We start from the raw sequence: 24,801 nt of genomic DNA on the forward strand, positions 1-24,801 counted from the left end.
AGCTTTCTTACATTTTTGGATCACTTTTGCTACAGTATTTTGACTGAAATGTAAAGCTTTGCTGATCTTCTTGTAGCCCTCACCTTTTTTGTGTAAAGAAATTATTTCCCTCTCAGATTTTGTGACATTTCTTTTCCATGGGGAGCCATTGCTGACAGCATGAAATGCTTTCCTTTAAGTAATGCCCTTTTAAAGTCACCTGTCTGCTGGACACCTCTTAAATGAATCCTTAGACTCACCTGTGGTTGAATGCCTGTTAATTAGAATTTTGTAGTTTTAAGTGTAGCTTTTCTCCTAAGACTATAATTTGGGTGTACTCATTTTTGCAACATGGGCTTGAATGAATTTGTTAGGAAAATCACTTTTTCTGTGTGCAAATTAAATCTTGTTTGCAATCAATTTTGTAGTATATTATCTTATAGAAAATGTTGATTCTGAAAGGAAACTAAAGGTTTTCTGACAAATGTAGTGGGGTGTACTCATTAATGCTGAGCACTGTACATGGTTACACATGGTTTTACAAGATAAGCTGTCCTTCTTGTAGCACTGCTGTAGGCCTCTTACATTAGGGACATTACACTTAATTGCTCTGGCCACATCTGCAGTCCTCATGCCTCTCTGCAACAGAAACATGGCATGTTCATGCAGGTGATCAGGGACCCTGGGCTTCTTCTGGTGTTTTTTGAATCAGTAGAAAGGTCTCTTTAATGTCCAATGCATTGTAAGCTTTTTTTGTTGTTGTTTTTTTATTTTTTCTGTCATGTGCACTTCTGGAACAATGACACGTATGTGTAAATTCTAAAATTAAGTCTATGCTAGTAAACTGTCATTGATATGAAAGCATAAAACTTAATCCAGTAATATGTCATGGGAAAAACATGAAAATGTGTTGAGTAAAGAGTGTGGGACCCTCAATTATGGTTTTATGCTTGGAATTACAACAGTTGTAATGTATAGATCCTTTCCCTGGTCCTTTATTCATCGTTTCCTAATCTTTAATAATATTTTAACTTAATTATCCCGTTCTCAGTTAATATTAACAGAAATAATTGTACATCAAGTATACACGCCTTGTTTGCGTGTGGTTGAAATGTCCTTTTCGTGGACATAACACATATTTAACTATTAGCACGAAGGACAAGAAGACAGATCCAGTACATTCTTTGGCCCCGAAACGTGTAATTACGGTCGTACATTATAAGCCGTTTCAAAACCTACTTGGCTGCCTTGCTAGAAAGCATTTTAGCCAACTTAGTCGCGTTCCGAACGAGCTCACTAGATTTGAACATACACCCATCGAGTACAAAGTCATGAATGTGCGCACTGGCCCTTTAAGAGCGACGGACGTGATCCACAAGCAGGAGAAGCAGGAGTGATTTCCTCTTGCGTTGCTACGATGTAACGGCTCACTCTAAACTCGAGACGAGCCTGTGATTACAGAGTGACTTCCCTTACGAGTTTTTATATCACCCTGTGCTATTTTTGTGGCCCAGTAGTGATTTACAGAGCAGATAGAGACGTTTATTAGAGGATGGCCGCAGACGTGGATAAAGCTCCTGCCGGAGAGCCAAAGGATGATCATGGTGAAGATTGCGCGACTCCATCCAGCAGACGCGCCCGCTCACGTTTCAAGCAGCTCTCCAGTTTATTTCTAATCGCTGCTGTTCCTTTCTTCGGCTTTTGCATTAAATATTACCAGGACACCCAGCTTGTGAAACGACATGTAAGTTAACACCAGTTTGGTCAGAATTTCATCGCAGTTTGACCCGTGAAGGAGGGATGCTTCTCAGAGCCGTGAGAGATCCTGCAGCTGTTCAAGCCACATGTAGTCCTTGCAGTTTGTTAAAATGCAATATGTTCATTCAGTTTTAAACAATGCTCTTTTAAGATACATTTTAACTATCTTTGCCACGTCTTCTTTTGTTATATGTGAACAGTAAACTTACATCTGGTGTTCCAGCTGCTTGCTGTTTTATTAGGGTTGGATAATTGCCACCGCTGGGCAAGACTGTTAGAACAGCAACCCCCCTTTCTCATATATTTGTGTTACTTCTGTGTCGCTTCCAATATAAACCAGATTCTCCGGGCTACCCTCATACTCAGACCGATAATATACCCAGACACAACATAAAAAGTATGTCAGGGATCTAGTTAAAAATAGAAACGGTAGACTTCATTGTGTCCCGCTGCCTTGGGGCAAGTCCTGCTGTCCTTTCTAGAGTACAACTCGTTCTTTTGAGTCGAATCTTTTCGATGAATCGATTCACAGAACCTATCTGAATGATTCAAAATTAAAAGTAGTAAAATCTTGTAGTTTTTATGAAAGTAAGTAAATAGCAATTTCATTAAACCATACAAATTAAATGTATTTATAAAAAAAAACACAAAGACGTATAAAAAGCATTTTATTAAGGCAGTTATTTTACCTCATCATGTATTTGTTATTCCGTGGTCCTTGACATTTTTAATATTAAATAAAATGCCACAATGTTAGGGAACAAATACATCCTGTGGTTAAATAATTGCTGAATTGTTTGTTGAACCATTTCTTTGTTCAAAAGAACTAATTCCAAGATGATTCTGTTTTTCCATCACTGGAGCAACCTGATAACAGATGATTTATTTTCTGTTGCAGGAGGCAGGATTGAAGGCGCTGGGAGCAGATGGACTCTTTTTCTTCTCATCCCTGGATACCGATCATGATCTTTATCTCAGTCCAGAGGAATTCAAACCTATTGCAGAAAAACTCACAGGTATTATTTTTGGTGTCTGTGCACTTGCAGAGCATTAACGTCTTTTCACAAGTAGATATTGTCTATCGAAGCAGAGTTAAAATGCTTCAAGGCTATGTTCTCAATCACTGTAAAAAACAGAATTCCTGCTGAGAGTTTTAAAGCATTGTTGCAATGCCTGATATCCATCTCTGTTGCCTGAAGGTGTGGCACCTCCCCCAGAGTTTGAAGAGGAGATACCACATGACCCGAATGGAGAGACGCTGACCCTGCATGCTAAAATGCAGCCGTTACTACTGGAAAGCATGACTAAGAGCAAAGATGGCTTTCTAGGGGTAATTTAAACATTACAAATGAATAAATTAATCTGAACTGCTAACAAGGTTATAAACACAAGGTGATGAATAAAAAAAATATTTTACAAAAAATACAAATACCAATAATAAAAAAATTAAATGTATATGAAGTTTCTAAGCTTAAAATAATTGTACAAATTATAGAATGTGGATTGTTACAAGTTGCATACCCAAAATGAGCTTATAAGGTAAATTGAGAGCAGTGTCTTTCTCATCAGGTTTCACACAGCTCTCTTAGTGGGCTGAGATCTTGGAAACGTCCAGCTGTTCCTTCATCCATGTTTTATGCCAGTCAGTTCAAGATCTTCCTGCCACCCAGTGGTAAATCGGCCCTAGGTGACACTTGGTGGATCATTCCCAGCGAATTGAACATTTTCACCGGCTACCTTCCCAACAACCGCTATCATCCTCCCACACCACGAGGCAAAGAGGTACAAATATACCTTTTAATTTCTTTTAAATGAGTTCAAATTAGTTTCAACGCTTGAGCTGAATCACATCAACAAAACATTTTTCATTTAATATTACTTTGGTCTAACCACATTATTGAAAAATGAATGATCTGAGGGTGTCGAGCTATTTGATTTGAGGAGACTAATTTCATTTCTGTTTAGTTGGTGGATAGATGATGTGATTATTTAATTTCCCTGCAGGTACTGATCCACTCTCTGCTGAGTATGTTCCACCCACGGCCTTTTGTGAAATCCCGCTTCGCTCCACAGGGAGCTGTGGCTTGTATTCGGGCTGCTAGTGATTTCTATTATGACATTGTTTTCAGGTGAGTTAAAATACAACATACTGTCATGTTTGAATAAAGTTTTTGTGTTAGATTTAAAATTAGATTTTCTTAAAATCAAGTAGAAGTTTACTTTGTATGTCACTTAAAGAATATCTGATTGTAACTTCAGTTTGAACTTTATTTTAATTTTGAGCCTCCAACTGAATCTTATCTTATTGTGTCACTAATTACAGAATCCATGCTGAGTTCCAGCTAAATGATGTTCCAGGCTTTCCATTCTGGTTCACTCCTGGGCAGTTTGCTGGTAACATCATCCTCTCTAAAGATGCTTCTCATGTCCGAGAGTTTCACCTCTACGTCCCAAATGACAAGTCAGTCTTCCCTCCACTATTCCTAAGTATAAACACTTTTAAGGTGCTAAATGTAGGGCTGCGTAATTAATCGTGATTATGATTTCTATTTCTTGAGACTATTTTAGTATAATTGCCTGCAATATTTGCCCTCTGGTTCCAAATCCATCCATGTTGATAGAAAATAGAAAAACATTGGCCACATTTAACTGTATTAGTTCTTAATAATGTAGAGACAGTGTTAAATAATATGACAAATATAATATGACTTGACATTAATTTTCATTTGTAAAAGTGCAATAACTATTCAGATTAAATGTAAAAGGAAATTGATCAATATTTGTGATTTTAATAATTGCAGTTAACCTTTTGTGCAAAATAATAATGTAACCATTATTCTGCAGCCCTAGCTGACTGAGTGTTTCATGTGGCAGGTCTCTGAATGTGGACATGGAGTGGCTTTATGGGGCCAGTGAGAGCAGCAACATGGAGGTGGATATTGGATACCTGCCTCAGGTGTGTGCTCATGTTTATGCAGAACATCATCTGAGGGTTTTGATTTGTGGTATGCATAATACAAAAGTGCTTTTCCTGACTTTTTCATGTACGCTTTTTAGTCAGCTTTTTGATAAATCAAAGCCATGCATTGTATTCTTACCTGAAATACACAAAGTAAATGGGCTGTATATGTTTACAGATGGAGCTGAGGGCAGAAGGTCCCTCCACTCCCTCAGTGATCTATGACGAGCAGGGGAACATGATTGACAGCCGAGGGGAGGGAGGAGAGCCCATTCAGTTTGTCTTTGAGGAGATTGTCTGGAGTGCAGAGCTGAGTAGAGAAGAAGCATCCAGACATCTGGAGGTCACAATGTACCCATTTAAAAAGGTGAGTCCCCTGACTATCAATCAACGTACCTTTTCTGTATCACAGATTCATACTTAAACATCTTGAAATTTGTTGTTAAGAGTCTGCCCTGTTAAATATGCTGATTAGGTATGTTTTGAAGCATGGCTGCTGGTTTAAGCTGGTCATGTGCTCGTCCTAAGAAACTAGCTCCTGCTTAGGACCAGTTTATACCAGCTCAAACCAGCAGCCATGCTTCAAAACACACCTAACCGGCATATGCTGGATTTTTCAACAGGGTGAACAGATGTTCTTTCAAGATATACATTTTTTTTGTTGTTGTCATTTATCAATCTCATCCGTTGGTTCTATTTTTGGAAGGTACCATATTTACCATTCAGTGAGGCCTTTAGCAGAGCAGATGCAGAGAAGAAGCTGGTTCACTCCATCCTGCTCTGGGGCGCCCTGGATGACCAGTCATGCTGAGGTAAGACACCCAAAAATGGGAATAACAAAGAATATGAACTACTGGAGCAGTCAAGTTTGGCCACAGTGGTCTGTATATCGTTATCTTGATATCTGCTGACAGTGTTATAGCTAGAACTCTATGGTTCTTTCAGCTAGATTAGATGTTTCTCTAATTTGCATTCTGTGCACTTCTCTTCCGCCTTATCTGCGCTAGGTTCGGGGCGGACTCTTCGAGAGACAGTCCTCGAGAGTTCGCCCGTTTTGACCTTGCTCAACCAGAGCTTCATCAGCAGCTGGTCTCTAGTCAAAGAGCTGGAGGATCTGCAGGTGGGGAGGAATTTGTGCATTTAATGGTCACATGTTGTTAAGTTAAAAGAAGTTGTCCTTATTTAGACTAATTAAGTGGTTAACCTTGTTTGACCTAATGTAGGGTGATCAGAAGAATCTGGACTTGAGTAAAAAGGCCCGTTTACATTTGGAAGAGTATACTTTTCCAGTGGAGATGATGGTGGCGCTACCCAACGGCACTGTGGTGAGTCTTCTTTAGCTCTCCTAACCAGCTGGGTCAGTCTGTGCCAACTGCTTGTTTCAATGGATATCACTCTAACTTCTCCAGGTCCATCACATCAACGCCAATAATTTCCTGGACCAGACATCCATGAAACCAGAAGAGGAAGAGGGGCCTGCTATCAGTTTCTCAGCAGGTTTTGAGGATCCTTCAACGTCCACATACATTCGCTTCTTACAGGAAGGACTAGAAAAGGCCAGACCTTACCTGGAATCATAAAACTATTTCTCTCCATTGGTGCACATTAGAGATAAATGAGGGGAGTATAGGAGGGAGAAAGAAGGGAAGCACTGATATCAGCTCTGTTCCCCCGTGTCTGATTTTAGGAACGGAATGTGGAGGAGCTGACACAATTTCTTCATTGAGTAGGCAGCTGGTGGCCACGTCTTAAGAGTGACACATTCCATGTAAAAAGTGCACAATATAACATCGTTATAACAAGAGTGTGATATGTCACACAGTGAACCATAAAGGGTGTTTAACTCTACACAATAACAAAATCTCAAAATCTCATATTTTTATATAGAAAATTTGCCAATTTTGTGCAAACCTTAACACTTCCTGAGTGACGAATGTCATTAGTCTGATCCATTGTTCAGACTAATGAACTGAAACAGCATTATGTGTTGTGTTGTATACTGATCTGATAAAACCACTTTTATACTTTGTTTCATACATAAAAGCCACTTATGTTTTTGCTGCATCATTTTTGTTTGTTATTCCAGATATTCCTGTAGGACACAGAACTTTGCTGGCTGTTGCTTCCTCGATTAGGCAGTTTGTGATGGTCTGGTCTGAAAGCCCAATCAGGGTGAGAGCAGACCTGATGTTGTTGTTTAAGTCTGTGGAAGCAACGTCTGCTTTTCCGTGTCTGAACAGAATACTGGCACTATGCTAAAACACACACAAAGTGAAGCTTTGGATTACAGCTCAACCACACAGCTGCAGGAAAGCTGCCATGGGCTCTAATATATCACGCCTGAAATCCACTTTTGTCTAAGGGTGGAGGTACGCAATGGTCAGTTAGGAACATCACATTTTTGTCTTTTATAAATTAAATACAATGCAAAAAGCTTACATGCCCTCACTTCTGATTCTTTCTACCACATTTAAGCTGAAACCAGAGTAGAAACATGATGGAATACTAGATTTAAAATGTAAGCTGGCATGTTGTTCATTGTCTTTAAATGGTGCAATACGTTATTAATCTTTTCAGCAAATAACTTTTGCACTACTGTTCAAAAGTTTGGGATCTGTAAGATTTGTTTAAATGTTTTAAAAATGAGTCCCTTATCCTGACAATTAATTAGATCTAAAATACAGAAGTATTTTAAAATATTACTACAATTGAAAATATCTCAGTGTCACATGATCCTACAGAAATCATTCCAATATGCTGATTTTCTGTTCAAAAACATCCATATCAATGTTGAAAATAGTTGAAGACACCGTGATAAATTTTAAATGGGTGAAATAGATGACTAGAATGTTCAATAGAAATCTTTTGTAAAGTTATAAATGTCTTTACTGTCACTTATGATCAATTTAATGTGTCCTTGCTGAATAAAAATTAGTATTGTTATGACCCCAAACTTTTGAATGGTAGTGCATGAAATACCATCCCTATAACTGCAGTTTGTGTAATGCAATTCTCTACTGGCGTCAAATAAATACAATGTGATATTTTACATATAAATAAAACTGTTGTTGTTAATCTGATGTTTTATTAGGTAATGATTTAATGAACACTTTCAGTATCAAGTGACTGCATTCTCACATGTATAAATATTGCATTGTTTTGTTGGACTGTAATTTTTTTGACTTGGTGAACTGATGTTATTACCATTGTAAGAGTTATTTACAGAAAGAAGATTTTCCTACAGGCTAGGAATGCATCCACATGGGTATTGATAATTTTTGTCGATGTCTTAGGAAAGGTTTGTTGGACCAAAAGCCTCTCAAGACTTGAAACATGCAACTCTGGGGTTTGTGTGATGTTTATGGGCATGGTATTCAACCCAAAGCCATTTCAGTCTTGGTTTTGTTTTGGCTTGAGTGATGAGAAACCTTTTCCGTGTGTAAAAGTACAGCTGTGGGTTTAAACTAATGCCTAAACCAGTGTTTATAGCTGATGCTGTGCTTACTAACAGCGGACTAGGCTTTAATCAGTGCTATTTAGTCAGGGCATTGAAGTAACACAGATAAAAAAAAGTCCCTTATTACAATACTATCTAAGCTGTAACCAGAGCTGCAGTAACATTGCAGGATCCACGATCAACCTCTCCAGTACAAACATGTACCGCTCCGATAAATGTCCTCCATTCTGTCCCAAAATTCACCTAAAGATATTATTTTTTGTACATGAAGTGCACACATTTAAACAATGAACGACCCAAATGCATCCTAATCACAAGATGAAACTGATTTTTTTTCATCATGATGGTAAAGATGTTAGGTGAGCTTTCATTCCCTTCATGCAGATTATTCAGTGTTCAGAGTCTCTTTCCTTTGATTTACAGGTGTCAGTAAAATGGAAAATTAGTTTATCTGTTAATGGCCATATTTCCACTAAATCATGATGTTTTAGATAATTTTCAATGCTTGTAGTATCAGCCGAATGTCCAGGCTTCCAACTCCAGAACTGTGAAGTCATTGGTCTCAGACAGGCTGCAGTTATTAAAGGTGAAACAGGGGCTGCTTCTGCCCAACAACAACCTCTCGTCCACCCACAAACCAAAGTGACCACTGGGATGAAAAGAAACAAATTCCATTCATGAGTCTAAAATTTTGAATGAGTAGTATTCAGATTTGCACATTAACATTGAGTACTAATATGTACCTTCCTCCTCCAATGGCAAAAGAGTCCAAATCTCCTTTGATGAAAAATGAGTTTTCTCCAGTCCAACGGAAACACTTCAAGGAAACAAATGTCAAGTTGAAGGTATTGTCATTGTGAACCAGTCTTATCTGTTTTCCTCAATGATAATAAATATGTCTTTATTGGAATTTACCTTAAAGCGTGGATGAGACAGGAACAGGAAGGTCTCTCCAGTACCATAAAATGCTTCACTAGGATGCAGCGGATGTGAGAGAAAGCTCCCAAAAACCTGAGTAGTAGCAAAACCACTTAATAACTAACCAAAACAGACTTACAAAAGTAAAACATCTGTCTTAGGTCAAAATTACAAGTGGATGCAATATATACATTTATTGTGGGAAATTAACATCACATGAACAGTGATCATCGACCTTAAGCTGTCCATTCTGATTAGGGCTGTGAAAAAATGTATGACCTGCTGGTTGTGGTCCTTGATGAGAATCAGCACAGGCGAGTCGGTGGTGCTGAGTTTCCTGTAAAGAGTCTTGAGGCTGGCCCCGTGTTTGTCCGTGCTGTAGGACAGCTGCCATGTGTATCCGATTGTACGAGGAGGCAGCTCTTTAGAGATCTGAGAGAAAGCATTTTACTACTGATTAAACACAGGTCAACGCTGCATGAATTTAGCTATGCATTAATGTTCATATATGCTATTGTGACCTGACCTCTCTAACTTGTTGGGCATCCAGGATGACACTCTGGTTCAGAATGTGACTCAAACCTTCTGGTTCAGTAGAGACAGAAGCTTTCGGCGCACTCTCCTCCACTGACACCATCTGTACAGGAACAACAGGTGTATGACTCACCAACTCATACATTACTGTTTAATAGTCTGGGGTCAGTATGTTTTGTTATTTTTTATTATTTATTGAAAGACATTAATACTTTTATTCAGTAATGATGCATTACATTGATCGATAACAAAGTGATAATGACATAAATACATTTTGGTTCTTTTACATTTTATGTTCATCAAAGATTCCCAAAAAAAGTATCAATGTTTCCATTCAACATAAACAATAATAAGAAATTCTTCTTGAGCAGTAAATCAGCATCTTAGAATGATTTCTGAAGGATCATGTGACACTGAAGACTGAGGTCATGGCTGTTGAAAATTCAGCTTTGGGAATGAATACAATTTATAAAAACATTCATTTTAAACTGTTATAATTAATATTTTACAGTAATTTGATCTTTAAAAAAAAATCTTGCAGATCCTGCACAAAAATGTGCTGCTCTTATAAAGATGACCTTTATCCGCACTTTCAACACTGCCATGTGTGAAAGAAACAAGAACAGCTGATGCTTATAAGCACATTCGTTAAATTTCCATTTTGAAATAAAATGTTTTATACAGTTTATGGTTGGCACTGGCAGCGCTACAGTTGTTTGACATTGTTCTTCTTATATCTTTCCGGCAGTGTAGACGCTACTGGCCTCCACAGGTCAAAGTTTGAACTAAATTCTTACATAGTCCTGTATTATGCAAGAACTGATGAACTTCTTCAGAGATCAGTTTATGTATACAAAAAAGTATCAGAAAAAAACTCCAAGATATCCCAATTTAGAAAAAAATGCCTTTCTTTCAAATAAAGCTTCCTACATTCCAAGAAAACATGACCTACTGTTTCAATATTCCCACATTTACATAATCCAGTTATAAAGGTGCTTCTCAATATATTAGAATGTCGAGGAAAAGTTCATTTATTTCAGTAATTCAACTCAAATTGTGAAACTCATGTATTAAATAATTTCAATGCACACAGGCTAAAGTAGTTTAAGTCTTTGGTACTTTTAAATGTAATGATTTTGGCTCACATGTAACCCACCAATTCGAGATTTCAGCAAATTAGAATACTTCATAAAAGCAATAATAATAAAAAAAAAACATTTAGTGAATTGTTGGCCTTATGGAAAGTATCTTTATTTACTGTACATGTAACTCAATACTTGGTAGGGGCTCCTTTTGCTTTAATTACTGCCACAATTCGGCGTGGCATGGAGGTGATCAGTTTGTGGCACTGCTGAGGTGGTGTGGAAGCCAAGGTTTCTTTGACAGTGGCCTTCAGCTCATCTTCATTTTTTAGTCTCGTTTCTCATTTTCCTCTTGACAATACCCCAAAGATTCTCTATGTGGTTCACGTCTGGTGAGTGCTGGCCAGTGAAGCACACCAACACCATGGTCAATTAAAACCAACTTTTGGTGCTTTTGGCAGTTTGAGCAGTTGCCAAATCCTGCTGGAAAATGAAATCAGGATCTTCAAAAAGCTGGTCAGCAGAAGGAAGCATGAAGTGCTCCAAAATGTCTTGGTAAACAGGTGCAGTGACTTTAGTTTAAAAAAAAACACAATGGACCAACACCAGCAGATGACGTTGCACCTCAAATCATCACAGACTGTGGAAACTTAACACTGGACTTCAATCAACTTTGGCTATGAGCTTCTCCATCCTTCCTCCAGACTCTAGGACCTTTTTTTCCAAATAAAATACAAAACTTGCTCTAATCTGAAAAGAGGAATTTGGACCACTGGGCAACAGTCCAGTTCTTCTTCTCCTTAGCCCAGGTAAGATGCTTCTGATGTTGTCTGTTGTACAGGAATGGCTTAACAAGAGGAATACGACAGCTCAACTTTCTGTTAACATGCTTGGATACAGCACTCTGTGAACAGCCAGCTAATTGGAAATGAATTTTTGTGACTTACATTCCTTGTGAAGGGTGTCAATTATTGTCAGAGACCATTTTGAAGGCCCAGGAAACCTTTGCAGGTGTTTTGAGTTGATTAGCAGGTTGGCAAGTCACCATATTCTAATTGGTTGAGATCGTGAATTGGTGGGTGTTTGTTAAATTTGAGCCAAAATCAACACAATTAAAAGAACTAGGGGTGCACCGATCATTATTTTTCATGGCCGATTCCGATACCGATTTTTTACAAACAAACTGGCTGATTCCGATACCGATTTCCGATTTTCTTAATTCATTTTTTATCTTTAAGCAACAAACAAGAAAGAAGGAAAGTGTGCATAAACAAGATGTTTATTTGTTATTTAATAGGCCAAACTGGCTTTTGGCTATTGAAAACAATAACTGCCACCATCTGAAATTAACAGCTACATTACAGACATCAGCATTTAGCTTTTGTTTTTGAATTGGGTTGAAACTACAGAGAACTGGCCTTAAATTTAAAGATTAACTGTAACCATGTGAAATTAAAGGCAATAACTGCATAGTTCTACAATTCAAACAACACAATCAACACACATTCAATAAGATGTTTCTTGATCAGCATTCAGTATTTTAGTTTTTAAATTTGGTTTTAAATAAAAAAAGGTCTTTACCAGTGTCTTTATTTACAGACTAAATAAATGTATGCTATATAAATAGATTATTCCAAAATGTTAAAATCAAATAATTTTGGTGCGAATAAAACAAAGATGCAAAGTGTTTCCATTTATCCAATTAAAAAAATTAGGGTTATGATTCACATCTATATTTTTTTCACTTGAGCCAATGAAAAATACATAACTTATTGTCTCAAGTAAAAAAAATACAGATGTGAATCATTACCCCAATTTTTTTTAATTGGATGAATGAAACACTTTTTCTCAGTGTGCTACAGCAGGTGATTTTTAAATCAAATTAAGTCGATGTAATTTAAGGTAAAATAAAAATAATCAACTGTCGTTTACTTCTGGCTTTTCAAACATGTATGCAAGTTCCACTTTACAAAAAAGAAAGAAAGAAAAAAAAAAGTTTTGTCCGTTTTGTTTCTCATCCAACACGTAAGAAGTTGATCTGAACATCTCTTCACGGTCTACTCGTGTTCAGGGCGCGGACCGGTAACAGTAAGCTTGCGCAGCTTTAGTACGCGCAGAAAAGGGATCTGGCTGATCGCTTCCTGCTATCTGTGCCTCAGACATGAAGTTGTGCATTTCCAGTACTGATCGGCTGCCCGTGTCCTGCGCACAGATTTCGAAATACTTCCACACAAATGACATAGCGAACGATTACAATGTAGTCTGTGTACGCGGCCGCACTTCCGGAAAAATCGACCTAAAGAAGACCAAAAACCGTCCGATTGCCGATCGCGTGTTTTAAGCAAAAACCGTCCGGTTCCGATTTATGGCCGGTCAACCGGTGCATCCCTAAAAAGAACCAAAGACTTAAACTATTTCAGTCTGTGTTTACTGTATTTATTTAATACACAAGTTTCACAATTTGAGTTGAATTACTGAAATAAATTAACTTTTCCTCGACATTCTAATTTATTGAGAAGCACCTGTATGCTTTCTAGGCACCTAACAGAAAGTGATACTGCAAGCAAACCCAACTCTAAAAAAACAATCAAGATATCAGATCAAACTTTAGATTTAAGTGCTTGACATTCATGGCTGTTGGTGTTGTAGTATAAAACAGCTTTAAAAAAATTTTTTATATGACTAGACTACACCTTTAAATGACATTTTCAAGTGTATAGAGTCTGTGTTTAAGGCCACCAAAACAACACCAAGTTGTTAATAAATACAAGTGAGCTAAAGAGATGAACATTTCAAAACTGTGATTTTACAGATGGATGTGTGAATGTTTATTCCTTATTCCTATCATATAAATATTTCTAACTAACTTTTGTGAAAATAAATGTTTAGCACGTATGTAGGAGCAAACTCAAGATTGCTGGTTAATAACCACAAGATCTAAAGCGGAGTTAAAACTAAAGTTATTTACATCATTTATATACATAAAGACTTAAAATACTTTTCAAAAGCTTAGAGTTGGTAAGATTTTTTGTATTAATTTTTTTTTTACGTTTCTTAAACTCACCAAGGCTGCACTCATTTTAATCAAAAATAAATCAAACAGTAATATTAATAAAATATTATTACACATTTTTTAAAAGGTAATTTTATTTCAGTTTTTTTGTGACTTCATTGTCAGAGAAGCAACACTACAGGTCCACGAACATATTTGAGCAATTACCTCACGAGCTCAACAAGTGAATTATGACATTAACACATCATTCGCAAATTTGCAAAGTGCAAAGTGCAAAGTATGAGCTGTTTGTTCAATTCATACATTTAGTAAATGACTGACCTCCCATTCCTCCCCAGCCTGGCCTTCTCGTGGAGATCCCTCCTCTTCCTCCTGCTCCTCCTCATCCAGAAGCACAAAATCCTCTTCATCTGCTTCGTCCTCTTCTCCTCCCTCCAGAATGCACAGGTCTGGCCGATGCTGGCTCAGGTAAGCGTGGAGCTCATCTGACCTAGAGCACAAAATATCAGACAGAAAAAAGAAGTTGAGATGAAGCAGCTTGTGCTTTATGACATTATTACCACATTTCTGTCTTTTATTGCTGTTCATTTCACCAGGCGGCCTGTGTAGCCTTGGTAAGGCTTAAGTACCTTTCCTGCTGCATGGTGAACCAGGCATCCCTGGAGAAGATTTTAGGTTTAGAGAAAGCCTTTTTCTTTGCATGCTGAAGCTTCTGTCGAATTCTCACAAACATCAGAGATCCGTTTACACCACTGCTAGATGTAGCAGCACAAGTACCTGATGAGTAAAAAGAGCTATAACTATAGTAAGTGATAAAAAGAGATAATCTTTGTTTTTATTTGTACTTAGTACAAGTTCAATGTCAAAGTTCTTGAATAAAATGATTACCTAACAATTGCCTTTCCAAATATGATTTCTGTTCTGCTTTCTCCATGTGTCCGTATTCTTTGTTCCCTCTCATAATGCTGTCTTGTCCTCCACAACAGAAAGTAGCAGCCGCTGTTAGCATTCCCCCAGACTCTGATGAAGTCAGCTGTTTCTCAGTTTCAGCCATGTCCCCTGCCTCTCCACCTTCCTCATCTTCTTCCTCAGGATTTTTTGTCGGACCATGTGAAACAGAGGACTTGGGAGCAAGAACGGCCTCTAACGCTGACTGATGGGTTTTCTTGTGCTCTTTTTTGCCCTCTGATGGCTTACAACGGTTACATCTGGAAAATAAAGTGATGATCAATGTGCTTGTGCAGTGAAGGGAAGACAAAAAATAATCAAGGTGTGGAATTTTAAAATGTAGCCTGGGGGTGCTATATATAATATATCGGTGTGTGTAATGTTAAAATGTTAAAAAGTATGAAATAATCTCAGTAAATCTCAAGTATGTGCTGTAATAAAATGGCAGGAAGCCAATTGTTTCATTTTGGAAACCGCATCCAAGCAGTAAAGCGGGAAGCACCTGTGTGTCTTGTTGAAGTGAATGTGAGAGATGTCCGTGTAGAAGGACACTGAGGTAAGATCATCCACAGAGCAGGAGAATACATATTCTTCACAGCCATTCTCCTGAACAAGTGGTTGAGACTTCTGAGGGTCAAAGAAGATCTTACTGGACGTCACCAGTAATATTCCAGCGACCACACCCTGTGAGACAAACAGCACGGAGAGTTAGAAGTTGAGCATGCTGTATTTTAAGAAATGTACTGGGAATACAGAAGAGCATAACATAAACACAACATTCTCACCTTTCTGTCTGTGATGTAACGAGAGAATAGTTTGAGGCAAGACAAACCAGCTGGCCCCTCCCCCTGAGAGCATTCAGATGGGAGAGCCAATAGACATACATTCCCATCAGGTAAAGGAACCGCCTCCACATCCTAAGAGAGATGAATAAACCTCACACAAAACAAACCTCACAGAAAAAGCCATTGTGAACCACCACACAATGGCATCACAAAGAGCATAAAATGTCTACAGACCAGCTATATTGAGATTTACCATGCTTATGCATTAACAACATTTACAGTTTCTTAACATTTTACTCTCTTACCGTCAGCTTGTCATATTCTGCATCTGTGGAAGGAGACACAAGAGTTGCGGTTCCCACAACACCAGCGTCGAGCGCAGGATCGAGGCTGTGCTCTTGTCTAGAACACGGGTAAGAAGCAGTCTCCGCAGAAGTTGAGGCCTTGTTCTTGGGTAACTGTTTGAGGTGGTTCATAAGGAAAGACATAGTCACACTGAAAACGGTTTAACTTCCCTTCCTTCCAAACCGCTGTACACCCCCTCATTTCCTTACTCATAGCCCCGTGACACCAGATGACTGGATGGAGTCACAGCAACCAAAAACTATGAGCCAATCACAAAGAAGCAGAATTCATGCAAATGGGATCACAGGAACGCTGACAGTTCCTGTCATAAATTATTTTCCTAGATTATTGTCTTCCTTTGTATTTAAGTAAATAGCAGAACTGTCCTGACAGATCTCATAAATAAAGCACAAAATGAATATGGGCTTAACTGTCACTTTTTTCAAAGAACATGAAAAGTAGTATACAGTATATGGGCCTGTGAGGTTGAGTGGGGGACACTTACTAAACTCAGAGAATATTAGAAAGATATCTGAAGAATCTTGTGACACTAAAGTCTGGAGTAATAGCTGTTGAAAATTCATCTTTGCCACTACAGGAATACATTTCATTTTTAAATGTATTACAATAAACAGTAATAATACAGTAAATGCAAAATATTTGATAATATTAAAGTTTTACTGTATTTTCATCAAAGAATCACAACCTTGGTGTCAATAAACTTCTAAAAAAAAACAGTGGTGTATAATAAAAGTAAATATAATAAAATATGATTTAATATGCATAACAAAAAATTAATAGGGACAACATAAATAAAACGTCTGCAAATCAGTTATTATTATTATATTTCTGGTTTTATTCTTTCCATGAACGGAAAGGTGGAGTTATTTTTGGTCTTTGTCACATAGATCAATGAACTCTGCGCAGAGTGTAATAATATATGATCATCCAAACTCACATTTTTTCAGTTTCTGTCGCTTTGTTACAGACAAACTGTATCCAAGCATGCAAAATATTGTTGATAACATGCAAATCACAAATCCACACAAACGTCTGTTGTTCTTATACTGGTCCCTAATGATTTGCATAGTTTCAACTTTAACTTCAAATTTTAACTTTAAACCTCCAGCACAACTTTCAGCACTTTGACAATGATTCCTAGACTTGAAACTGTTTAAACCCAGCTTACTTCATAGCATAATACAGGGCAGTTCGTATCCAAATGGCAAAAAAGTTAAACTGAGAATATTAAATTGAGGAGTGTTGCAACAGATCTGGTGGAGCTTCAATAACCATGGACAGAATAAACTACATTTTTAAACATTGAATCTCTATGGAACGCAGAAATATTCATACAATATTTCATCTCGCACATAAGAAACTAAATGGACATGAAGAGAAGAGAAGAGAAGAGAAGAAGAGAAGAGAAGAGAAGAGAAGAGAAGAGAAGAGAAGAGAAGAGAAGAGAATTTCTTGGGTCATCAGATTTAGCCAAGGTTATTGTGCTAGGTTTATTAATTTATTTTAATTAATAAAATATTAGTTACCAAATTCTTTGCAGTCGATATTCTCCCAATATATTTGTCGTAATCTTTCCATGTTCTCCCTGAAATATCCATTCAGACAGTTCCACTCGAGTTATTTTACAGTTTGACTAGACAGCGTGGGGTGTTTCAGTAACCTTTGTTCTAAAGTTATCAGTAGATGACAGTAATGTATGACATAACGTTGGCTGTTATATTTATGGTGACTTCTATCATTTATCAACAGGAATATGAAGGCGATGGAGTGTGTGAATAAGCTTAAAAACTTTACTCACTCCATCTTCATGGTCCCTGCATGACTCCAAAGTCTTCGCTGTTGGATCTTTAGCAGGAAACGCAGCCTCTACGAAGAGAAAAAGCAAAAACACAAGTTGCATCGACTAGAGTGAAAGCAGATGTGTTTGTTTCTCAGTTTGTTTCTTCAGCTGTTTAAACTAAAGACACACAGCAAGAAGTAACTCATTTTAAACCTGTGTGTGACAGTAACAGTTGAATTATCAATGTTGACTTTTTTTGTTGCTTAAATATTTTTGTGGAATCTGCGATACATTTTTCAGGATTCATTTAATATAATGTTTTTAATAAATGGAAATATTTTGTAACCTTATAAATGTCTTGACTGTCACTTTGGATCAGTTAATGCAACGTTTCTGAATAAAAGTGTTAATTTCTTTAAAAACTAATCTTACTGACTCCAAAACTTTGAACAGTAATGCAAATCCTTACACTTTAATCCTAACTCTGTTTGCTATAATAAAAAAATCACTTTAAAATCAACACTATTAAAGTATAATATGGTTAGGTGGCTTTCAAATCAGCTAATATCCAATCATTGTAAATGGTCATTCACATACCCTTTAGATAGTACTGTCTCAGTTTGGGGTTCCGGATTTGGTGATGTCCTGTGACACACTCCTGCCCAACACTCTTCCCCAGTGCAACCTGTGTGCCAATGGGACACTGAGCAGTTATGAAGCCTGGAGGCTGCGAAATTCCAGCCGGCAGCTTTGATCCCAATCTAAAGAAAAATAATGACACAGGTTTCTTTATGAGCTTGATCTAAATATTGATGATTTATTTTATCCATCTATTCCTTTAGATGAAGCCAAACCCTACCTGTTCTTAACATTTCCAAAGTAGCTGGCCCTGCTCTTGTTTCTCTGAGCTCTGTGGTCCATGAGGTTTGACTGCTGAAATTTAAAAATGGCCAGTCGAAAATGTTTACCCTTCCAGGGCAAGAATCAGTGACAGAACGATTGCCCACTGCTGTGTCGGCATCTGGAAATGCTCCTCCTTCTCACCATCCTCATCAGCATTCTCTAAACTCTACAGAAAACCTGCAATATTGGAGGGAGAAGGGAAATTTATATTTGGTTTACTTCACCTTATTTATTTAATGTACTATTTTAATATTTAGTTGATATATATGCATCTGCAATTTGGTAAAGGGTAAAAAAACATGCCATGCCATGTTGACTGAAAGAAATTCTCTATTTATATCCAAGCTTCACAGACAAAGCTTAAGCCTAGTCCTAGACTAAATGTAAATCTGAGCCGTTTCAACTGCAAGAAACTTTTACTGACTGATCTTAAAACATGTCAGTGCCTTTGTTTTGTCTTAAAATGCACACCAGTAATGCATTTTTCTATGGCATGTTTATAAATATAATTTAAATGTCCTAATTGAACTAAGGCCTAATCCTGTTTTAGCTTAATGTCTGTCTAATATGAAACCGGGCCACAGTCTATCAAAAGGCACAGGTAGGCATATTTATGCATTCTGGCCTACTTGAGCTCAAAATTACAGCAAATGCCAGTTCCAGTAATTATGTGGTTCATCCACGATACACAAGATTCTAAAAACAAATGCTTAAAGCACCTTCTGTTATTTAATGCAGAAGCAATTTGTGGATTGTTATTGTCTAATGTGCTGCTGCAGGCCCGAGCTGCAACACAATCAACGTCGCACTTCTGTGTCTAGCAGTCACATTAACACACATATATACATTAATAATAAACACTTTAATGTCCGATGTCACCCACTATTGCCACATCCTTTATAGATGATTGTTATGCGTCCTGATTAAAATTCTTCAGCACAGCAGTAATCCTAATGATGGACCGCTTACTGCGAAAGCATTTATGTATTCCTCTAAACTTGTCACTAAACTTGAGTTATAAAGATATAAAAAAGCATTAAATATATGCATTTGTCTTACCTCGGTCTTTAATAATGTGATATAACGACCAGCCGATCGGGAGACTTCGCATGATGCTCTGTCATGTGTTTTGATGCCGCTGTAGTGAATCTGTCACCAGCCATTAGATAACAGACCTCTCTTGAATTCCCATTATAAGCCAAATGCCGTTGTAAAATGCACCACCAGAAAAGTCCCCCCTCTATTTGAATTTATATATCTACATTTGTTTCAGTGTAGTATGGCTAAGCAGATATATCAACTTTATCTGCAAGGTGACTTTTATTTTATTTTATTATATTATATTTTTATATATTTATTTAAAAAAATGCACAACCAGACTCTTCCGTCTTTAAAATTTTAAAAGCATAAAATATATTTATATTTATATAAACACATTTTTTTAAAACGGTATATTTGAACTTTATGTGCTTGTTTACTTTTATTTTGTATTTAAATACTGGTTAAAGACCAAATTTTATTGGACTGTGAGGTAATAAATGCAGAATTCGAACCAATCAGAGGACGATATTACCAAATGCACTTCCGACTCATGAACTCATTCAGCCGGGGGCGCGCTGACTGTGCTGCTAACAGCTAATCAGCTAGCGGAGCAGGGATAAACAGAGCCGGACGATTCACAACACACAGTAAACCAGAGTAATCTGCCCTAGTGTAAACAACTGATATAATCTGACCACAAACGGTATGTCTTATAGTTCTTCTAAATGCATAATTAAAAGCTGCCCATTATAAGATCGTTTGTTAGCTATTATGCTAAATTGACGAATGAGGGTCACAGAACGCCTTTGGTCTAGTTACCTTGTTTAGGGTTTTATCGTATTTCTGTTCCCAGTTTGCACTGTTGATTTTTTTCTAGCCTATATACAATAATCGTCTGTTCATGTAATTGCCAATTTTCTTGTTTAATCTTATATTTATGTATATAATTGTATCAGTCTACTTTATCTGATTATTTACTTCTTGGTTTATAGTGTTGATTAACGTTATGTGTATAGACAAATTGTATAATAGTGATTTAGCTTCATTAAAAAATTAAGTTACACTGTGCTTAACATTTTATTTACTTTATTCACAAACTGTACCATAAAGGGAGCACTTAGTGTGCAACAGCTGCAAAAACATAAACTGTAGTCTTTTATACTATAGGCCTACATGATTTCTTGACCAGCATTCACGGTGGTTTTGCCCATGAAATAGAGAATATTTTACATTTTTCTTTCTTTTTCGTGTTTCAAGGCAAAGGAACTCTTATCCCAGATGACCATGTTCTGTGTCCTATAATAAAAATAATAATCGAAACACTACTATACAATCCAAGGCGTCTGTGCTTTCTCTCTTCACTCTCAGCAAAATGGAAACGGAAGCTGTAAGTAGATAAACGTCTAAAAAGCCTTTGTAATCATGTTTTGTCAATGTTTATGTATATTTTTCGAATATTTATTTTCTTCTGCTTGCTCTTCAGGAGGTAATCCCTATTTGGCAAAATAAACCACATGGATCAACTCGTAGTGTGGTGAGACGAATCGGCTCCACACTGCCTCTTAAACCCTGTACCAGGGCTTGTTTCCAGGTATGAAAAAAAAAAAAAAATTCATATAAACACACATGATGCACAGCACTCAAGACAGTTAATGTTGTAAATGTGTTCTCATAAGCTTTTCCAAAACACATTAGCTGTCTGTGGGCTTTCTTGACCATGTACATTAAAAATGCAATTTTTTTTTTTTTATGAAACATAATGCTAAGTTTTAAACCACTCTCTATAGCAAAGACAAAAATGAAATTGGTCAAGAATTTCTTGTTTGTGCTCTCCAGGAACTCCCAGGGCTCCCGCCAATGCGTTCTATGGACGGTCCTATGGTGCCTACATTGGCAGATATTGCCTGGATCGCAGATGACGAGCAGGAGACATATGCCAGAGTCAGGTAAGCAGTCTGTTGTGCTGGTTCTTCTGAATTTATATTTGGTCTTATGTAAGATATAAAGCAGTATTGGATCCTCAGATGGGAGTTAATCTTAAACCAGTGCTGTCGTGCTATTTGTCAGGAGTGACACGCGTCCCCTGAGGCATGAGTGGAGGCCAACGCCGCTGCTGGTTATGCACAGGAACTCGTCTGTGCCAAACTTCAGACGTGAAGGCAGGCGAGTCGAGGGTCTGAGGAAACCAGGTGTAACCACTTTTAACCGGACAACAGCTTTACAAGATGAGCTGAGTCGACTCCGAGCCCAGATCGCCAAGATTGTCGCTACAGAATCAGGTTGACTAAAGCTCATTTATTATCTATCATTTAAAAAAAAAAAAATTTAGTTTTCAATTGGAATTTGCCTTCAGGCTTAAAATTAGGATGTGTCTGTGGCAATAGAAATGTAGACAATTTGATGTATTTGCTTGTAAATGTTTTGTGTTGTAGTCCTCATGAAAAGTTTGAATCGTTTCAGATTCGAACCCCATTACCCCTGACCTGCTGTCCCCTGATGACACTAGTGTGGGCTTTTCCATGGCTCCTTTTGAGACTGCTGCTTACCAGCCTGCCCCCACAGCCTCCTTTGTCATCAGTGATGTCACAAGGAAGAGGAGGAAGAAGAGGAGGAGAGGAGGAGGAGGAGGAAGTGTCAGAGCTAGTGCCTGATCCTGTGCCACCAGTTTCCATGACTGCATCTGCAACTTTTGATCTCGATCGCCCTACTATGGACTTCCGAGAGCCAGAGGAGGATACTGTGTCCCTTTCAAAATCAACAAGCTTCGCTGATGTCATGGACATCCTGAAAGATATGAACCGCATGAAGATGAGCAAGGACCGGTGAGTGCAGTTTTCTGTGCTGTTCTTTAGAATGTTTTTGAAAAAAAAATTTTTGTTGTTGTAAAGTTCATTCATTCTTTGAGTGTAACATTTATGTTATTATAAATGAATAATGATGATCTATTATCTATTAGTTTGTTATTCTTTATTGTCTTTATTTATTAATATAGTAAATTGTTATTGTGTTGTGTGATATCAAAACAAGATATATTGATATACGATAAATATAATTTCTGTGGATTATACATGTTTTTTTTAACATGTATATAATGTATTGTTATGGCTTTAATAATATATTAATATCTATTATTGTTATTAATAGAATAAATAGCGGTGTTAATAATGATAATGGTGTATTAATGCATATTATTTTTTTTATTAATGATTGATTGATATTATTAATATAGTAACTAATGTTATACCATCTATTACATTTGATATAATAATACTAATAATAATTTTAATGAATATACATAGTGTATTAATATGAATGTTCTTTGTTATGAATAAATATAGTAAATTATGTTATTGCATTTTTGTGTATTTTCTTTAGATATAACCGTGGGTGCACCTCACTAATGGAGGTAGATTCTGCCTCTCTTATATCTGAAGCATTGCGGAAGAAATTCATTCTGAAGGATGATGACATCAGTGTGAGGAAATAATCAATCATCCAAACCCTCACAGCAGACTCTCCATGTAAGGCTAAACTGCATGGAATGCTTTTCTCTTTGGTTTAAAGTTGGAGATTGAGATACAAATCCAAGAGAATAAAACATGGCTTTTGAATTTTTATGTACTTGAATCTTATCTTTTTTTCCTACTGGGTCAATAGTCCCATGCCTGTGGACCGTTGCCGTGAAAACCCCATAAAGCCTCTCAATAAACCCAATGGACAACTTTTGTGTTCCTCAGCGCTCCCACAATGCTGCACTGTGGTGACACGTCTGGAAGGAAAAGAAGCAGTTCTCGTCAGCTCATACACACACACACACACACACACACACACACACACACACATTAGAAATTTGTTGGCTACTCAGTGCAAGTTGGAGAGTTTGTGTGTGTGTGTGTGGTCCATAAGCATAGCCTTGATCAGTGATCACTGAGCCTTTTTTGTTCCATCATAGACTTTGTGAAATCCAAGCACTACTTCCTGGTTTACCCTTAATCTTTTTTTGTCAATTTCAATAGGACAGTAATATCTTTAGACCCTTTAACAAGCGTGCAATTCCACACTATACTATTCAAGCCATGAAACCACAGAAGAGTCCTGGAGGTGCCCAGTCCCAGTGTATCTACTTGTAGATGTATAGTTGGAGCTGTAGCAGTGTTTCTCTTGCCTTACACGTTCCCTCATACAAACCCTGTAATACTTGAAACCATTTTGATGCGTGATCTGATGTTACAATACTGACATGCGTTTGCCTCTATTTAGAGACTAAACAAAAAGAGGTTCTTCTATTTAAAGGGTTTTTGGTGTGTCCATGTGCACTGAAGACTTTGTATTGCGTTCACCTGTAATTAGCGCTCTGTGATGTTCCCTTTTACCCTACAGACCTTTGAAGTGTATATTGTACCAGAACACTGATGTGGTTTAGCAACATAAGTTTGAATTCATGATGTGTGTGCTTTATGTTCAGGAAGTACATGGGAAATAAAATATTGTTGGTTTTTGCTTGTCAGGCAGGTTGTAAATGTTTCTGTAAAATCTGAATAGCATGTGTGATGTGGTGTTGGGTGTGACTAGAAGCCAGTTTTGGCCTCATGTTTTATATGACGATGAAGGATGCTTTTTTTCCTTTTGCAAAGTGTAACAAGAAGCTATTTTAATGCATACGTTGCTTTGTGCCACGGTTGCTCGCTAAAGTGGGAATCAAGCCCAACATGTGTTTTTTATTTGTTTCACATTCTTTAGACATGCCTGCAGCCTGGTTCCATCAGTCTTACACATTGCATTAGAAGAGAAATTTGGTGTTTTTAAACGTTTTTTTCTAACTCCACAATGCTCCAGTGCAATGAAATGCTTTTATAGTTACCTTCATAACATCAATAAAAGCTATGACTACCTAACATTATTTTTTTTCTAATTTACAGTACAAATGGCTTTTTTCAGAGTTACATTAATAAACAAGTTTGTTACAGTCAATGCTAATAGGTGAATAGAGCTGTAATATCAACTGTTATATATCACACACTTGACATACTAAGGTATGTCCGTGTACCTGTCAGTAACAGGTAAAATGTGTGTGTGCTGCTCTTCCATTCTGACTGCGGTTTCATTTATATTTTCAACCATAGAAAACACTGCAAGTTTGCTTTGATTCAGGCCAGTTTTGCAGTGCCATGTTTTTTTAGAAAACAGAAACTTGTGTACTTGTGTTTTCTTATTGTCAAATAAGAGAATTCTATTGACTCCTGTTTATGCACAAGAGGAAATAAATGGTTTAAAAGCA

The 24,801-nt window shown here is 37.2% G+C and overlaps 3 protein-coding genes across 4 annotated transcripts; 2 read left to right on the plus strand and 1 right to left on the minus strand.

Moving 5' to 3' along the window:
* The first annotated feature begins 1,331 nt into the window (after nt 1-1,331).
* Nucleotides 1,332-7,758, plus strand: selenon (selenoprotein N). The gene is made up of 12 exons (XM_026286215.1): nt 1,332-1,723; nt 2,636-2,753; nt 2,937-3,067; nt 3,307-3,519; nt 3,742-3,866; nt 4,061-4,198; nt 4,612-4,693; nt 4,875-5,063; nt 5,403-5,508; nt 5,704-5,816; nt 5,920-6,021; nt 6,106-7,758. The coding sequence occupies exons 1-12, from the start codon at nt 1,532-1,534 to the stop codon at nt 6,274-6,276; spliced, it is 1,680 nt and encodes a 559-aa protein (XP_026142000.1). The 5' UTR covers nt 1,332-1,531; the 3' UTR covers nt 6,277-7,758.
* A 3-nt stretch (nt 7,759-7,761) lies between these two features.
* LOC113117497 (oxidation resistance protein 1) lies at nt 7,762-19,782 on the minus strand. 2 transcript variants are annotated; one of them, XM_026286213.1, is made up of 15 exons: nt 19,542-19,782; nt 18,439-18,659; nt 18,177-18,340; nt 17,598-17,665; nt 15,739-15,891; nt 15,434-15,565; nt 15,151-15,332; nt 14,589-14,908; nt 14,330-14,477; nt 14,022-14,190; nt 9,598-9,708; nt 9,351-9,503; nt 9,069-9,164; nt 8,897-8,970; nt 7,762-8,802 (listed from the first exon to the last, which is right to left on the minus strand). In XM_026286213.1, the coding sequence occupies exons 2-15, from the start codon at nt 18,498-18,500 to the stop codon at nt 8,667-8,669; spliced, it is 1,968 nt and encodes a 655-aa protein (XP_026141998.1). In that variant the 5' UTR covers nt 18,501-18,659; nt 19,542-19,782; the 3' UTR covers nt 7,762-8,666. The 2 variants fall into 2 exon arrangements, with proteins under 2 accessions (XP_026141998.1, XP_026141999.1); XM_026286214.1 differs by lacking the exons at nt 17,598-17,665; nt 18,177-18,340; nt 18,439-18,659; nt 19,542-19,782 and adding an exon at nt 17,326-17,426.
* A 271-nt stretch (nt 19,783-20,053) lies between these two features.
* On the plus strand, nt 20,054-24,801 carry LOC113117501 (mitochondrial fission regulator 1-like). The gene is given in 9 exon segments (XM_026286219.1): nt 20,054-20,226; nt 20,781-20,910; nt 21,007-21,114; nt 21,360-21,469; nt 21,591-21,802; nt 21,984-22,109; nt 22,112-22,135; nt 22,138-22,345; nt 22,899-24,801. Coding segments are annotated over 8 exon segments (915 nt in total). The 5' UTR covers nt 20,054-20,226; nt 20,781-20,895; the 3' UTR covers nt 23,011-24,801.

Source organism: Carassius auratus, chromosome 17 (genome assembly GCF_003368295.1).
Source record: "Carassius auratus strain Wakin chromosome 17, ASM336829v1, whole genome shotgun sequence".
In the NCBI taxonomy this organism is placed as follows: Eukaryota; Metazoa; Chordata; class Actinopteri; order Cypriniformes; family Cyprinidae; genus Carassius; species Carassius auratus.

What these genes read in the sequence shown, in the direction of transcription:
- LOC113117497 (XM_026286213.1), bottom strand. Translation starts at nt 18,500, where the DNA reads ATGGACCACAGAGCTCAGAGAAACAAGAGCAGGGCCAGCTACTTTGGA. An exon ending in TTTGGAAATGTTAAGAACAG is followed by an intron (nt 18,341 to 18,438) that starts GTAGGGTTTGGC and finishes ATTTTTCTTTAG; the next exon opens with ATTGGGATCAAAGCTGCCGG. An exon ending in GCAGGGACCATGAAGATGGA is followed by an intron (nt 15,892 to 17,597) that starts GTGAGTAAAGTT and finishes CACCTCAAACAG; the next exon opens with TTACCCAAGAACAAGGCCTC.